This window comes from Equus quagga, chromosome 15, assembly GCF_021613505.1.
Source record: "Equus quagga isolate Etosha38 chromosome 15, UCLA_HA_Equagga_1.0, whole genome shotgun sequence".
Classification (NCBI taxonomy): Eukaryota; Metazoa; Chordata; class Mammalia; order Perissodactyla; family Equidae; genus Equus; species Equus quagga.
In genome coordinates, this window is record NC_060281.1 from 81,382,988 (window position 1) to 81,399,713 (window position 16,726).

Here is a 16,726-nt window from a genome sequence, read left to right on the forward strand (position 1 = left end):
CTGTGCAGGAGACTCTGTGTGTGACAGTGACCCTGTGTGTGGGTGACTGTGCGGGAGCCTGTATGTGTGACAGTGACCCCCCCATCTGAGGGTGGCTGCAGGTGTGACCCCCATCTGGGGATGGCTGTGCAGGAGACTCTGTGTGTGACAGTGACCCTGGATATTCCGCCCCTGTCTGGGGGTGAATGTGCAGGAGACTGGGTGAGGGGCCGGGAATCCTAATTGGGTGACTGTGTGAGAGACACTGCTTCTGAGATTTGTGACCCTGTGTCTGGTGTAGGCCCTCTCCCTGTGGGCCTGACTGTGTGACTTTCCCTGTGTGTGACTCTGTGGCCTGTCTGCTGGGAACTGTGCCCGTGTGATGCTGGGAGAGACGCCACCGGGGGTGCCCCTGTGAATGTGTGAGATTGTTTCCCCGACGGCACGCCCTTGGAGCGCCGGCTCTTGGTGTGCATGGCTGTGCCTCTCGCGTGCCGTGTCACTGTGTGACAGTGACTGAGTGAGCTCAGGGTGCTCTGTGGCAGTGTGTCATGTCTTTGTGTGCAGCTGAGTCTGGGTTTTCCCTTTTGAGCTGTCTTTCGGCACTGCGTGTTGATGAGCATCTGGCTGTGTGGCCGAGGCCGATGCTCGGGTGTCTGTGGTCGCACGGGTGCATTCTGGGGCTGAGAGGGCACCGCTGCACTGTGCAGGTTTCTGTGGGCCTGTGTGTGACCAGGCCTGTGTTTGGCTGGCTCCTCATCCTGGGGTCAATTGGGGAATTGGTCCTCAAAGGCTAACACTTGGGTTGGACTGTGCTAGGCTGGGCCCTCAGGCCTCTGAGCAGATCACTCCTGCAGCTGCAGAGCGACTCCCTTGTTCCCCACTCTCCCCCACTTTCTCATGGAAAACTGGTTAAGGCCTCTGGTCTAAACTCACATTCATAGCAAGGCCGAGTGTTGACTTGAAGACAGCAGCTGGAGGAGGAGACGGCGAACTGTTTAGAGAAAGGAGAGAGGAGGCTGGAGGAGGAGCTTGCAGGCCCAGGAAGTGGCCCTGCCAGCATCTGTGCGGTTCAGGCCCCCTCTCCGGGGAGAGCGTGGAGGAAGTTGACTGATAACACGAAAGGGTTTGTGTGGGTCTGTAAGAGACAGAGGAACAGACGAGTCTTTGGCGTAGCAGCCGTGTCTGTCCCGCCGGCTCCCGGCGGGTACCTCTTGGGCCTGTTTTGCTGGGACTGGCAGGAATGTGTCCGGAGTGGCTGTGAGGTTGAGCCATGAGTGAGTTATCTCGTCTACAGATGGAAGATTCTAATAACCCTTCCTCTGCACACTGAGAAAGAACATTGGTGGCCAGTTGCCTGCAACTGAGAAGTTAGGCTATGAGCTTCCCTCCTCCCCACAGAGACATCTGTTCTCCTGCGTCATTCCTGTGACTGCCGTCTTGGAGTTTACAGAGTACTTCTGGGCACTTCATCTCGTGTTCCCTTCTCAAAAGCCGTGTGAGATGAGTGAGGAGTTTGGCTTCAGGAAGGGGTTGCACTGAGGGCCTCTTAGACCAGGTCTCCGACTGTAAACCCCACGTTCTCTGCTATTTAGACCTGATATATTCTTGCCTTAGGCACGTTTTAAAAGTTTTATTATTTTTTAGCTGAGATATAATTCCCATACCATAAAGTCACCATTTTAAAGTGTACAATTCAGTGGTTCTTAGTATATTCACAAGGTTGTACAACCATCGCCACTATCTAATTCCAGAACATTTTCATCACTCTAAAAAGAAACCCCTTAGCCATCACCCACCCACCCCTGCCCCACTCTCGCTAATTCTGAGCAACCACTAGCTGCTTTCTGTCTCTGGATTTGCCTATTCTGGGCATTTCATGTAAGTGGAATCTTACACTATGTGGTCTTTTGTGACTGGCTCCTTTCCCTTAGCATGATGTTTCCATGGCTTATCCATGTCGTAGCATGGGTCAGTACTGCATTCCTTTTTATCGCTGAATAATATTCCATTGTATGGATGTACTGCATTTTGTTGGACATTTGGGTTGTTTCCACTAGACACATTTAAAATTATTATATAAAGCATTATTGTCACAAAGTGCCCATGACCCAAAAAACATAGAATAAAACTCAGCCAGCTTTCTTTGACTTGAGTAACTCAGCAGCCTTTGTCACCAAGTGAGCGAGCAGAGGCCGAGATGTTCCCTGGAAGGCGAGGCTTTCTTCCACAGGGGGTAGGCCATGAAGCAAGATGACACAGAGAGAGCAAGCGCATGCGCATGGAGTTGGGAGATGAGGGGCCCGGCTGGCTCTTCCTCCGGCCTGACCCTCCCCGGGTGACTTCCCCTCTCTGGGCCTCAGCCCATCCTGCTACTCGGTGTGGGAACTGAGGGAAATCACAGCCTGACTGGCAAAGCAACACTCTTCATTTGTTTCCAATCTTTCATTATCTCATTTATGTCATTTTACTGTTAACCTTATCTCCTTCCTTTGTGAGGACAGGCAAAGCGCACAAGAGATAAATCAATAACTTTCAGGAATGGATGGTAACATTGTTATTTTTGACAAACGTTCAACGTGACTAATTTTCACAGGCAGATCTCCAGTCCCTTTTTCTGGGTTGCATCAGGATTTCTCAACCTCGGCACTGCTGACATCGGGGCCAGTAAATTCTCTGCTGTGGGGGACTGTCTGGTGTCTTGTGGGATTTTTAGCAGCACAGTGTCCTCCACCCACTAGATGCCAGTAGCGCTCTCCGTGAAACGGCTCCAGACGTTACCCAGTGTCCCTTGTTGAGAAAAATGCCCCTGGTTGAGAACCACTGAGTTAGAGCCAGTATTCTCGTCTGAGTTTGTTGTTGTGTGAGTGGTTTTGTGTGTGCTTCACTTGAGGGCTGAAACTCATGGCCCTGTGGTCAGCAGAGCCTTCTCCAGTTTTTCCACTTCTCCTTCAGTGTCGGGTAGGGAGCGTGAGAACTAATTGGCCACCAGTGTTTGCCTCTGCATCATACCCCACATATATTATCCTAATAAAATGTAGGGACTCCGGGACCCTCTGGTGTACTCACTCTCTGTTGAAATTGCCACCTCGGTGTGTGTGCTTATGGCCCAGGCCAGTCCTTGTGTTAGCTCTGCACCCTTTTCCATCGCTGTTGGCTTCTGTCTGGGTTCTCTCCTCCATCAGCCTTGCATCTCTCCCAGCCATCACTACTTTCGAGGTTTCTCTTGCCCATTCACTGGGTTCCTCTGTGCAACATTACAAAACATGCCAAAATCAGAGGTGCAGAGTTGTGCGTGTATGTGATGGGGTGGGCGGGGTGGGGGGATGGGCAGTGGGGATATGTTTCTTCTCATTTCAGTTTTTTCCTTGAAAGAAAAAAGGAAAAATTGCAATTGGGGCTTAAGTCGTGGTTACTTTTGGAGCCTAACCCTCTTGGCCTTTTAACTCTTTTTTTTTTGAGGAAGATTAGCCCTGAGCGAACATCTGCTGCCAATCCTCCTCCTTTTGCTGAGGAAGACTGGCCCCGAGCTAACATCCATGCCCATCTTCCTCTACTTTATATGTGGGACGCCTGCCACAGCATGGCGTGCCAAGTGGTGCCATGTCTGCACCCGGGATCCGAACCGGCAAACCCCGGGCCACCAAAGTGGAACACGCGCACTTGACCGCTGCGCCACCAGGCCAGCCCCTGGCCTTTTAACTTTTAGAAAATATTAAATATCCCTTTCTTTCATTTATGTCAATAAACCAATAGCATAGAAAGTTTTGTATCAAACATTTAAGCCTTTTTGAGAACCACTAAGAGCTTTTGAGACCCATAGATGGGCAGCCTGATCCTGGCCTGGAATGGTTTTTTTTTTTTTTTTAGATTTTTTTTTTAATTTTTTCCTTTTTCTCCCCAAAGCCCCCCCAGTACATAGTTGTACATTCTTCGTTGCGGGTCCCTCTAGTTGTGGCATGTGAGACGCTGCCTCAGCGTGGTCTGATGAGTAGTGCCATGTCCGCGCCCAGGATTCGAACCGACGAAACACTGGGCCGCCTGCAGCGGAGCGCGCGAACCCAACCACTCGGCCACGGGGCCAGCCCCTGGAATGGTTTTTTTTAAAACCCGAGCACTAGGGCTTAAGATGCCGTTGATCACTCAGCCATTGCCTAGCTTGAAGGAGGAAATGGATTCTCTTAAAACATAGCCCCCTCCCCTCGAAGAAGAAAAACAGGATAAGATCCTAAACAACCCTGGAAGGTTGAGAACTGAGAGCCAAATGAGTGTGTTGAGTGTGATGCCAGATAGGAATGTTCAATTGCAGGAATCGATCCATGGTATTCTGGAAGGCATGTGGATACACTTGGGGAAACCCGATAATTCCTCCCTGGAAATTACTCAGAGGAACAGCAGAGCGGGACTGGTGAGGAAAGGGTGCGGCCCTTTAGAAATAGCCAGGTTTCCTGGATGTCTGTGTCTTTTTCAGACACCACAGCAGAGAATGTGAGACTAGTATCGGAGGCTTGTTGCTCGTGGTGTCTGTGGTGTGACATTCTCTTTCTTTCTCTGTAGTTGGAGGCTGGCAGCGATGAAGATCGAAAGTTAAACCTCAGGTAAGCAGACTTGTAATTTTGGTTCTTACAGCTTTCTTCCAAGCAGGTAAGGAGTACTCTTGTTCTTTCCAGAAGGGAGAACCCTCAACAAACAATACACCACCTTTGTAGCAGTGCTTTAAAAATTATACAGAAAGCATCATACAAAAGTAGTGCTTTAAAAATGGTACATCTGTTTTAACTGTAAACAGCTTTGATAACATTATATAACATTTAGAAAGCAGGAAAATAATTACCAGTATTCCACCACACTTGCTTTACCGTTAGGAGCATCTTTATAAACTTCCTTCCAGATTTTACCTCTGCTTTTTAAAAAAATAATGGCTGTAATATGCCTCACTTTTCCTTCCTGCTTTCAGTAAGGTACTCCTTTTGAGGTAAGCACGTTGCTGATTTGAAACAGACTTTCAACCCCCAAGTTTATTAATTCAAGGTGTTTTTCTGCTTGTGAGAACTCTTTAGCTGTGCTCATTTAAGAAATTCCTTACGCTGTAGCCCTCGTTTGCTATATTCCCAAGTAGACATCAAAAGTACTTTTCTTTTTCTTTGCCAAAAATTAAGGCCTTCTCTGTGGGTATTTTGTTGTTTTACAGAAGATTTAGCACGGCATTATATAATGTATTCCTCTGTACCAGGGAGCCGGCTTAAACTCTGACTCTTAGAGTTTAAAAAAGTAAACAGAGTTCAAGGATATCGTTCTTTAGAAAAAAAAGTCTGTTTCATCTTGTGAGGAGGAGGAAAATTAATTGGAAAAGGAAATATGTGTTCAGAAACTGGGGTCAGCCCTTCGTTCCCAGGAGCAGGATGTTCTCCTGGTTGAACCCACATGCAGAAGCGGTAGAAATATGCCTGGCCCATCTTTGAACTTTCTGTGTTTGAGAAGGGAGGGAACGTATTCCCTTCTATTGTGGCACGCGTGATTTCTCAGGATCACGTCTGGAGGGAAACAGTAGCCTGCAAAAATCACAGGGCTGCCTTAGTTCAATTGCTGGGTCCTCATGTTAATGTCACGCTCCAGGAGGGGCCAGCGGCTCTCTCGCCTGGGGTTTTTGGTTGCTCAGGCTCGAGTGCAGGGCTCGAAGGCTGGAATCAGCCACACTCCAAGTGGGGGCAGCAGTGGGCCGTGTTGCAGATCTGCTGGGCTCTCTGCGTGGAGGCAGGGATGGGGAGAAGTGGAAGTCTGCTCTTTGGAAACTGGGAGAGGAGGCGCTGGGAGGAGAGCTTGTTGGCTGCTGTGTGGGACCCGCAGAGCAGCTGCGCCCCGAGCTTCGCTCCAGCCCTTACCTGGGGCTGGAGTCTCTTCCTTCTTTCAGGGCTCTTGGCCAGGAGAAAGCATTTATCGCCCTCACCTCGATTGTCTTTGAGGCAAAAATATTTTTTTTTAATTGCCTTTCATTAGCGAACAGCATAGTGTTTTGAATTGTTTCAGTTAATAAAGAACTCAGAGAGGCCGGCCCTGTGGCCCAGCGGTTTAGTTCCCGCGCTCCACTTTGGCAGCCCAGGCTTTCACTGGTTTGAATCCTGGGCGCAGACATGGCACCGCTCATCAGGCCACTCTAAGGTGGCATCCCACTGCCACAACTAGAAGGACCCACAACTAAAAATACACAACTATGTACCGAGGGGCCTCTGGGAGAAAAAGGAAAAAAATAAAATCTTAAAAAAAAAAACTCAGAGATAGCAGTGTTATGAAAACGTGTGTGTATTCTTCTGGGCAATCAAAAGCCCCTTACTCTGCAGTTTGGGGCTAGCGAGGACCTTACAAAGGGACGGGAAGGACCGTCCCGGCAGCTCTGGGTACTACCATATTTTGTCCTCACAGCGACCCCATGAAAGTGTTTTCTGGTTCCCAGGTGAGGACCGGGGCCCAGGGTTGTGTGTGGGGGGTGGGGGTGGGGGGGTTGCTGTGTTGGAAGCGAGGCTCCGTTGCCTCTGACACCCTCATTGTCACGTGCCGCCGCCTTCTTGGAGCCCACGTCTGTGGTCCAGTTGAGCCCACTGTCTGGGACACATGGATGAGGGGACTTGCCCCAGGTCACCCGGGTGGTTAGAGGCCGCTGGAGAGTCAGACCCACGGACGCCGCTCGCAGGTGGCGCTGCCTCCCAGGGTGTCCCATCGCTCTTGACCACTGTGAGTCCCTCTTTTTGGCAGGTCCCAGGGCCGCTGTGCGCGCCGGGAGACCCCGGCTGGCATCAGGACCTGGGTGCTACTGAGCTTGTCCTCTCGACTCCCTTTTCAGTCTGTCTTCGCTCCCCTGACGTTTCACTCCCCTTGTGAGGCGGAAGATACCTCCTGCTGTGTCACCCTTCCAGCCAAACAGGAAGCTTTGATTAATTTGCATTTCCAGGCCATCTCGATAGGCCTCTTCCAGAGAAAGATGTATGGAATAGTCAGTTGTTTTTGCCTGTTTGAGGGGAGGAGAGTTAAGGAGAGATTTCTCTGTGCTTCAGATGGATCCTGAAGGCGGACTGACCTGATTTGGTGTCTGAGGGCTGCAGGTGGGCAGAAAAACTAGGGACAGCAGCATGGTCCTCTCTCCACCCTCCCCGCTGTGTCTGCCCTTAATGGATGGTTTCGTCTTTCGAATCATCCAAGAAGTTACCTTTGCTCACCCATAGCCAGTGAATTGCCGAATCACATGGGCTGGGGCTTCTGTCCCACCTGCCCTCTTGTTCCCCAGTCTCCCCTGGTGGCACCACCCTCCGGGTCCTTATTCTCGGGGCCAGCCATCTGCCCATCCCTCTCCCTCCCTCTGTCACCCCCACTCGCAGATGGACACTGGTCTGGAGGCGCCCACGCTTCCTCCTTGTGGTCCTCATCGTCTTTGTGCACGCCCCTCACCCTGCGGTGCTAGCACCCTGTTGCTTCTTCCAACAGGACGACTCCTGCTCCCTGACCATGCTCTTCCTCTAAGCCAGTTCCTTTTCAGCTGACCACAGTCGTCACGGCCAGCTCGGAGTGCTCCTACCTCCAACGTTGTGACCCCTGTCTTCAGAGGAAGCGGGTGGCTCTTGGTCTCCTCTCTGTGCCAGGTCCCACCCTTGCCTTACATTGCAGGTGCTTGTGCTTCGTCTCATCCCTGTGTTGGTGCTTCCCTTAGTGTCAGGGCCTTACCTCTGGCAGGGCATAGCATCACGACACTTTACGTATGTTCACTTTGTTCTGAGCCTGCGGTAAACTGCGTACCTGTATGATAGAGAGCACGGTGTAGAGGAAAGAGCGAGGGGTTCAGAGTCAGGCAGACCGAGGTTCAGCACCTGGCTCCTGCACTAGGAGCTGAGTTCCTTTGCCCGTGTGGTTACCATGTCCCTATGGGATTACTGCCCCCTGTGGGTTACTGTGCCCCTGTGGGTTGCTGTGCCCCTTTATGTAGGTCTCATCTGTAAAGCAGAGAGAAAGCCACCGCCTTTCAGGGTTGTCAGGTGGTTTGCGTGGGGCTCCTTGCACAGAGTCCAGTCCACGAGGGGCTGGAGGACTGCTGCTACGTTTGGTCTCGTCAGGTGTTGTTCCTCTTGGTGTCAGTTCACAGCGTTGAGTTGGAGGGTCGGCTCCCTGCAGGTGCTGTGTCCACCGTGTCGGGCTGACCTGGCCCTGAGAGGGCCGCCACCACGGATGCTCTGACCTGGAGCGGCCTATACCCTTTACTGGCTCCATCCCTGTAAGATGCAAATAGGAATGCACACTTTGCAGAATCAGTGTCATAATTCAGACAGCTTCTCCATAGGCCTTCTGGGAAAGGTCTCAAGAACCGATCACCTCCTGCCCAGGATGGAGCTGACAGACGCAGAGCAGGATGGACCCACTTCTCTCCCTCCCTTGCCTGCTTGCTGCGGGTACAGACTGCTGCCAGCCTCCAGCAGCGCCCTTTGGGCAGCCGTGCCGTTCAGACTGTGGGAATTGGTGAGCAGATGGCCTGCTGGCAGCGGCTCCTGGCTCCCTGGCCGTCCTGGGAGCTGCCTCAGTCTGGCATGAGAAGTCGGTGGTTGTGTGCCAGGCAGGGCCCCAGGAGAGAACGTGGTTGTGTTGTCTCCAGAGTGTGGACCAGGAGTGAATGCTGTTTTCCCCATCCAGCGTTTCCAAGTCAAGTGCATGAAAATATTTGTTAGCGTTCTTTTAATTTTTTTCTTGTCTGCCCAAGCAAACATTTGGGCCAGAGCCTCAGGATTTCGTCTTCTCTGTTTCATCCGGTTTCAGTGGTAAACTGTGAACTCCCTTACACCTTTGCCTTTCCCTCCGTGCTCCTCTCCCCTTTTGGTCTTAACTTCGAGTTCCCCAGAGGACCCCTTTCTCCTTATTGCCTTCTGAAGGTGGCTGTGCCCTCTCTCCTTCCCCCACAGTGTCCGGGTGGCGTTGGGGTTGGCATGTCCTTCGTCCGCAGAACACACTTCCCCATGTCTATTCAGGACCTCTTCTTTGCCTCCTGTCCACTGTTTGGGGCTCCTCTCTGCCTTTGTCGACAATTTCTTAGCCTGGATTTTATTGCCCCTGTTGAGAGTCTGTCCGGTTAAGTCCTGCCGAGAGGTGTGGAGCATCTGTGGCCTCCAGGCTCTGTGCAGCTGGTGGCTGAATCAGTTATCTGTTGTGTGTAACAAGCCTGCAAACTCAGGGTCCACAACACCACCCAGGTATTCTCTTGCAGTTCCCATGGGTCAGGAATCCGGACAAGGTTTCACTGGGTCCTCTGCTTGGGGTCTCACCTGGCTGCAGTCAGGGTGTTGGCTGGGGCTGGGGTCTCATATGAGGTTAAGGTCCTCTTCCAAACGTACGCCAATTCTTGGCAGAATTCATTTCTTGCAGCTGTGGAAGTCACAACGGCTTGCTTCTTCAAGGCCGATGGCAGAATCTGCTGCTCTGGCATCTTGTAACTGAATGCCATCCTGGGAGTGACCCTTTATCACTTTCCCATACTGCGTAACCTAATTAGGGGAGCAGCTATCCCACCCAGTTCCCTGGTCCCCCCACTCAGGATAGGGGCTCACCCAGGGCACCTGCACCCGGGGCTGGGATCTTGGGCCTTCTCAGAATTCTGCCCACCAGGATCAGTCTGTGTGAGTTCTGGAGAGGCCCCGGTCTAATGTAGAGAAAACAGACAGGGAAACAAATAGGTTTCCGTGAGTGTTGGAGTGGAGCAGGCGTGCATTACGTACAGGTCATGCCAACTGAGGGATGCTCAGCCCTCATGGGAGGGGGCCTGGAGCACTGGGGACCCCACAGGGTTCGAGCCCTGTGCCAGGGCATGTCATGTCCTTTCCACTCTGCACCCACACGGTTGTTCACACTTTCAGGCTGGCGCCTCTTGGATGCGCCCCAACTTTGCATATTTTGTCCTCTGAAATACCACCTCTGTTGACCCTTAGATCTTTCTCCATGAGCCTTGGCCTTAGGGACGGGTGGGCCTGGGTTTGGCTCCCACCTCTGTCACCTCCCTCGGCTGTCATACGGCCTTGGGCAGGCCTCCGTTCGCAATGGGCATAATCATGCGAGCGTGTAGGGCTGTTGTCAGAATTACATGTGCTCCTTACGTGAGGCTCCTCTCCCGATGGGGGCATTCAGCAAATGCCCCTGCTTGCTCCTCCTCAGCCACCAGCTGCTGTAGGAAGTGGTTTATAACTCTTCCTTTTTCTTCCCTCAGGCATTTTTCTCTCCTTGGGACTTGCCTTGTAGTATATTTACTTAAGTACTCAAATGTTTCCCACTAGCAGGACCAACTGCACGTGCAAAATTAAAATTGTGAAGCCCTTTGTTAAAACAGTTAAGAATTTCAAGATGGCAACGGCAGAGCATTGACCAAGCTCGGGCCCTCCTGAGCCTGGGGCCTTGAGCGACTGCACGGGGCGCCTGCCCACGAAGCCGGCCCTGCCCTCCTAACCGTGAGCCCACCGAGGGCTGGGGCCTTGCTAGCCTCCACCCTCATGGCGCCTGCTGTGCGCTGGACGGGCCATCGAGGTCTCGTAAAGGGAGTCTTCTGTGTTCCGTGTCACGTTGGGGAACTCCAAGTGGTCTTGGATGACGTACAGGAAACAAAAGACAGAGAGATTTTTCCTGCAAGTTCGCCCTGCAGTCTGGCCGTGTTAGATGAATCTCAGTCCTCTTTTCCTGATCTGTCTGCTTATGAGCTATTCATTCAACAGATGTTTCCTGAGCACCTGCTTTGTGCCAAGTGCTCTTCTCCGGGCTGGAACAGAGCAGTGAACAGAACCAACAGAACTCACTGCTCTCGTGGCGGCCGTCCTGCTGGGGGAGACGGGACAGCAGGTCACATACACAGGCGCATTCACAGTGTGTCAGCAGGGGCAGAGATGTGGGAGTGAGCACTTCAAACATGCCCCACTCCGTGAGCTGCCTCGCGTGCGGTGTTTCCTGTAATCCACGCAGAAATCCTGTAAGGAAGGCGCCGTTTTTATTCCCATTCTCTGGGTGAGAAGACTGAGCCTCAGAGCGGTAACTGGCCCCGTTCCGTTTAGCAGGAAGTGGTGGAGCCAGGACTCTCAAGGGCCATGTCTCTCTGCCTCCAAAACCTGTATCTTAGCCCCAAAATTCAAGAGCCATCTCTACTGACCCTCCTCCTGACGATTCGGATCTCTCATGAGGAGGCAGAGTGGACTCGTCGGGAAGAACCGTGGCTTTGCCGTCCCACCACGAGCTGTGTACTTTAGACAAGTCCTGTCACCTGACCTCCCTGGGCTCTACTTAGAGCAAGAATTACGATGCATCCCCCTTCCGGGGAGGTCACCTGGGCAGAGCCCTGGGAGTAACGGTGCCTGCCTCTGTTTATTGGGGGCCTGTGGGTGCAGGCAGTGGGCCTGGACCCGTGTGCACTGGATCTCGTGTCGTCTCCCCACGCCTGCTGCTTCCTCATTTCAGGAAACTCCCGTTCACAGGGCCTGGGAGAGGCCGGAGCAGGGTTAGCACGAAGGCCACTGTGACTCAAACCCATGGCCCCTCCTTTCTGCCCCGCTCCCTCACAGGAGATGTGCAAATCTGTGTGGCTCACCTCTTCCTGTCCCCACTCCCACGGCTTTATAGTCAGGGGCCTCCCATTGACTCCCAATTTTAAATATTAGAGTACACAAACTTAAAATTCTGGAGCCCTTATACAGTTTTGCTGTTGCTTTCGGTTTAACTCAGGTGTAATTTCTAACAATTTGTTGAAACATTTGATTTTAAAGTCAGAATTTGCCCTCAGTATGTGTTAATTTTTTGTTATTGTTAGAAAACTCATCTTGGGCCGGCCCCGTGGCCAAGTGGTTAAGTTCGCGCATTCTGCTTCAGTGGCCCAGGGTTTCCCTGGTTCGGATCCTGGGCGCGGACATGGCACCGCTCGTCAGGCCATGCTGAGGCAGCGTCCCACATGCCACAACTAGAAGGACCCACGACTAGAATATACAACTATGTACCTGGGGGCTTTGGGGAGGAGAAGAAAAAAAAAGAAAATTCGTCCTACAGTTGGGACAAATGAGGACAGAGGTGAATAGTTAATTTGATTCTGTTGGAGCTTAATTAAACTTGTTATTCAGGTTAACTTAAAATGAATTTTGCTCCGAGTCTAGTGTGTTTCATTAATCTTTTGGAATACCAGTACTTACACTTCTAAAGTCAGCCGTGCGGCTCTGGTCTCCTTCCTCCCACGCACTGAGCACACTGGCACTGCTCGTGCGAGCTCTCGCTTCACTGGTGACTTCACAGGTACCGGTGATCACCCTCCCGGTAAATGGAACAAAGCTGTGAGAGGGAGTCAGAAAACCCGAGATGTGTCTGCTGTACAACCGTAGGCAAGTCACTAAACGTCTCTGGACTCCCACTTCCTCTTTTGTAAAGTGAAGAGACCAGATGGGATGGTGGCTTCCAAATCCAGGAAAGGGTCCTCAGACCCCCAGTCTAGTTCCGGGTTATATTGTGCTCCTAGTCATTCACCGTGGATTGTAACAGAGTCTCTAGAGTTTCTTTTTTCTCCCTATGCTGAGAACAGGGTCATCCGTTTGTGGGGTCTCTGGCCAGGTAAGGGTTATAGTCTGACCCTGAGATGGAGGAAGCTGGGGTGGTCCCTGAGGATGTGGACGCTTTGCCTGGACCCTCCTCCTCTGCTGAGTGTGCAGCCAGCGCCATTTCGCCCTCAGGCGCAGGCCATGCTCGGAGCAGCGGCCACGTGGCAGGAGAGGACCCCGGCCTTCAGAGCCTACCTTCGGCACGCGGTGCGCTGCGGTCAGATCTCCGGATTTGAACAGTTTATTAGAAAGTTCCTGAAACCAGGAGAACGTTTAGACGAGGCCTTCTCCTTCAAGGAAGGCGGTAAGAAAACAGGATTAATCAGAACAGGATTAGTCAAAGCAAAGAGGAGCTGTCCTCAAGGCGTGCTGAGTGACTGGGCTGGGGCGGAGCAAGATGCGAGGCTGGCCTGTGGGGCGCCCCTGCCGGGGCCTGGTCAGTCCTGGTGCCCGGGGAGGTGGCGCCCGCCTCCCTCACGGCGCAGGGCAAGGAGCACAGGGCAGCGCGGGACTGTGTGTAAATGAGGGGTCACGCGGGTCGCCTGTCCTGGGCAGAGCGGGGCCTCGGGATCAGGGAACAGGCACCGCCACCCAACAACCTGCATGACTATCACCTTCGGCCCCGAAACTGAGGAAAAGTTGTCTCCCTCTCGGGGCTGTGAGGCTCAGGGAGCTTGTCCTGTGTGGCGCCTGGTGCTGCCAGACACGGTCCTGTGACCGTCGCTGATGGGAGTTGTGAGGGCCCCGCTGCCCTTGCTGACCGCCTTCCCCTCCCTCGGTGGGCGTGAGGGAGTTGCACCTCGAAAGACCGAAGCTCGACCGGGTGGAACCTAAGAGGAAAACTGAGCAGTGCGTGACCTACCTCCCCCAGGCCCCTGAACCTGTGCTGGCTTTTATCTGGGGGCCTTGTGTCTTATGTGCCTCTATTTTTACAGATTTCTTTTTCTTTTTTTTTTTTTTTTGAGTGACTCCTTTTGAAGCTATTTTTAAACAGACTTTTGTTTCAAAGAAGGCCGTCGGAGGCCCTGGGTGAGGACATGTCCGGTGCTCTCCGGGCTGGGGCCGCCCTGCGCTGGCGGGAGTCACTCCCGGTCAGGGCTTGACGCGCTCCCCCAGGCCTGGGCCCGGCAGAGTTCCCACGAGGGCGCCCGTGCTGGTGGTCTGGAGAGAGCCAGGCCAGCTGCTGCCTCTGGAAATGACTTGTCCCTTCCCCAGGGCGCAGGCTGCCTCTTCGGTGCCAGGCCCGTTGCGGGTGGAAGTTAGGGAGAGGCTCGTGAGGTCTGGCGCTGTGGTCACTGCCCCATCCAGCAAGAGGGCTCCCTTGGGCCCTGGGCAGAGCCCAGCACGTGGCGCGGACGGAGGACTCTCTCTTGTGAAGCAACCTGGTGTGGGACGCAGTTTTTATTTAGAGTCGTTTGCTTTATCAGCTCAGCCAATGTTTCTTTAGCGCGTATATGTGTATTGAGCTCAGTGCCGAATGCTGGGGCTTCCATGTTCAGTGAAAACAGAGTCCTTACCCTCCAGAGGTAGCTTGTGTGCCGTGTCTACCTTAGCTCTCTCCAAAAAGAATTTGAAACAGCTTGTAAAATTGATGGAAAACAATATAACTTAAAATTAGAGAAGTGGGACATGGGGACAGCAGGGGAAAATAAGGTGAAGTCTGGGGGAGGTTTGGATGTGGAATGCAGGCGTAATGTTGGTACAATGATCAGAGTTTGGCTATAGATCTGACTTTGAGCTTCCTAGTAGTCAAAGCAAAGAGAGAAATAAGATCAGTTGCTTGATTCATGGTGTCCTGAAAATAGCTCCAGGTCAGTTCCTCTGAAGAACTCTTCCTGGTAGACATCTGTGGGTGTTCGCAGGAGACCTAGTGTGATGGGCGGACAAGCAGATCGTCTTAGGTTTGGCCCTGAGGCCACAGGGAGAGCTGACGCTCTGGGCCCATCCCACCAGCTAACCTGGGTATTTGTGGTCTGGAGAGATGATGTCAGCAGCAGTGCTTGGTGCCAAAGCTGCCGGCCGCCCCAAACGTTGAAAACAGGATGCTGAGTCCCATCCTGTAGGCCTGCAGCGTCCTGACTTCGAGTGCCCTTCACAATGGGAGGCCGGCACAGGCAGGTTGGCCCCCCACTGTTCCAAAAGTGTGGGCTCGGAGCAAGAAAATGCTAGAATTAGGCTTCGCACGGGCCAGGGCTGTGTGTGTACAGGCCCTCCAAATCTGGGCACACAGAGACCAGGAGGAGCCAGCAGGGCAGGGCTTCCCACCATTCTCCACTGCCTTGTGCAGAAGCACGGCTGCTGTCATCCTGGAGACGCAGGGGGAGGAGGGCCCTCGCGCAGGGCGAGAGCTCACGGTTGATAAGGGTGGCAGCACCCAAAAGATGGAAGGGGAGAGCCATGAAGTCTGCTGGGGACAATGACCGGCAAAATGGTCTTAAGCTTTTCTCACCTGCCAGCAAAGAAAAATTACAAGTAGTATTTTACCAAAATCCACTTAAGGTGGAATTTTTTAAATAATTTTTTAAATTTTGAAACAATTTAAAACTTACAGAAAAGTTGCAAATATAGCACAATTTTTCTCTGAACCGTTTGAGAGTAAGTTACCAGCCTGAGGCCCTTTGAAAACGGGAAGGACGTTCTCCTACAGAGCAGACGCTTGACCAGTGACCACTGGCCACTGGCCCTGAGACGTTACTGCCTTCTGATCCTCAGACCCCATTCAAGATCCACTGTCTGATTCAATAACGTCCTTTGTAATAAAGGGTCCAGTTCAGGACCGCCCGTTGCGTGTAGTTGTCCTGTGTCTTGAGTCTCCTTCAGTCTGGGACATTCCTCAGTCTTTCTTTGACTCTCATGACCGGGACACTTTTGAAGAGGACAAAAGGAGGGCCTGTCACTTTGTAGAGTGTCCCTCAGTTTGGGTTTGTCTGATGTTCCCTCGCGATTAGATTCGGGTCATGCATCTTTGGCGGGAACAGCACAGGAGCGACGCTGTGTCCTCCCTGAATCCCGCCAGGGGGCACGCGATTTCTCTTTGTCCTGTTACTGGTGATGTCCCCTCGGTCACCAACGTGGGTTTTGTGTGGCCTCTTTACTGTCCAGTTATTCTTTTGCCCTTTATCATTAAGAAGTATTTCTTGGGGGGATGCTTTGAAATGATGTTAATATCGTGTCCCCTGTCAACTTTTCTATTTATTTATATCTATATGACTCAGGTTTGTCTGTTTCATTCAGTGGTTTAGAATCTGTTAAATTGTATTATTGACTTCAAAGTTCAGATTGTCCCCCATTTGGCCAGTGGGATCTCATTCAAGCTGGCTTCTGTGTCCCTTGACACGTCCACATCATCCTTCAAGCATGCCCTTGCCTCTGACACCAGATGGCCCAGGCCTCGTCTTGGGCTTTCCGTACCCCATCTCTGGAATCAGTTGTTTCTCCAAGGAGCCCTGATTCCTTCTAGTGGAGAATGGGATTGAGAAGCTAAAGGAGGTGTGCTCATTACATTGGGGTGTTGCTGTCCTCAGGCCCTCTCAGTGGGCAGAATTAGGGACTATGTGGGTGACATGCATATACACACACACGCATCTATATTTATTTCTCTGTTTATTTAAATGTGTTGAAGACCATGATTTCAAATTGATCCTTTGAGTTCTGATCCAGCACCTTGGGGTCCATTGTCGTTTTCTCTCCATATTTGTAACTCCCTGCTCTGACCATGAGGAACCTGGCTCCCCTTGTCCCTCACGTAGTAAGTTGTTTGATTAACCCCTCTTCTGTACTGACCCTCCCATCTCTGCAGCCACCTGTCCCCTGCATGGATGCCCTCCTCGCCCTGCCCCCCACCAGACACCCTGCTCTGGGCTACCACACCCCCTCCCCCAGTCAGATGCCTGCCTTGCTCTGCCCACCAAGTGGTTTTAGGTCTGACTTGTTGGGGTGTCAGTTCAGCAGAGGTGCAGCACTTCAGAGTCAGACGCTTGGTCTCCTGTCCTGGCTTCTGCACTCCTTGGCCATGGGAGCTTAGGCTTACCCTTTCTGAGCCTCGGTTTCCGTCTGTATCAAATGGTCACAGATGGATGCTGAGGATTAGGTTAATTTATACGTATGATGTGCTCAGCATGACCCTCAGCAATGATGTTGATTATCACACGGCATTCCTTGAG

At 52.2% G+C, this 16,726-nt stretch overlaps 1 protein-coding gene across 2 annotated transcripts in view; it reads left to right on the plus strand.

Annotated features, from left to right (window-relative positions):
* The first annotated feature begins 4,300 nt into the window (after positions 1–4,300).
* Positions 4,301–16,726, plus strand: part of SSH1 (slingshot protein phosphatase 1) — a 51,933-nt gene continuing 39,507 nt past the window's right edge. Inside the window, exons 1-2 of one of the 2 annotated variants that reach the window (XM_046639268.1) lie at positions 4,301–4,387; positions 4,537–4,577. In XM_046639268.1, coding sequence (XP_046495224.1) covers positions 4,316–4,387; positions 4,537–4,577 — 113 coding nt within the window. In that variant the 5' untranslated portion in view covers positions 4,301–4,315. Of the gene's footprint in view, positions 4,388–4,536; positions 4,578–16,726 lie in introns of those variants that run through there. The other variant, XM_046639269.1, reaches the window with a different exon arrangement.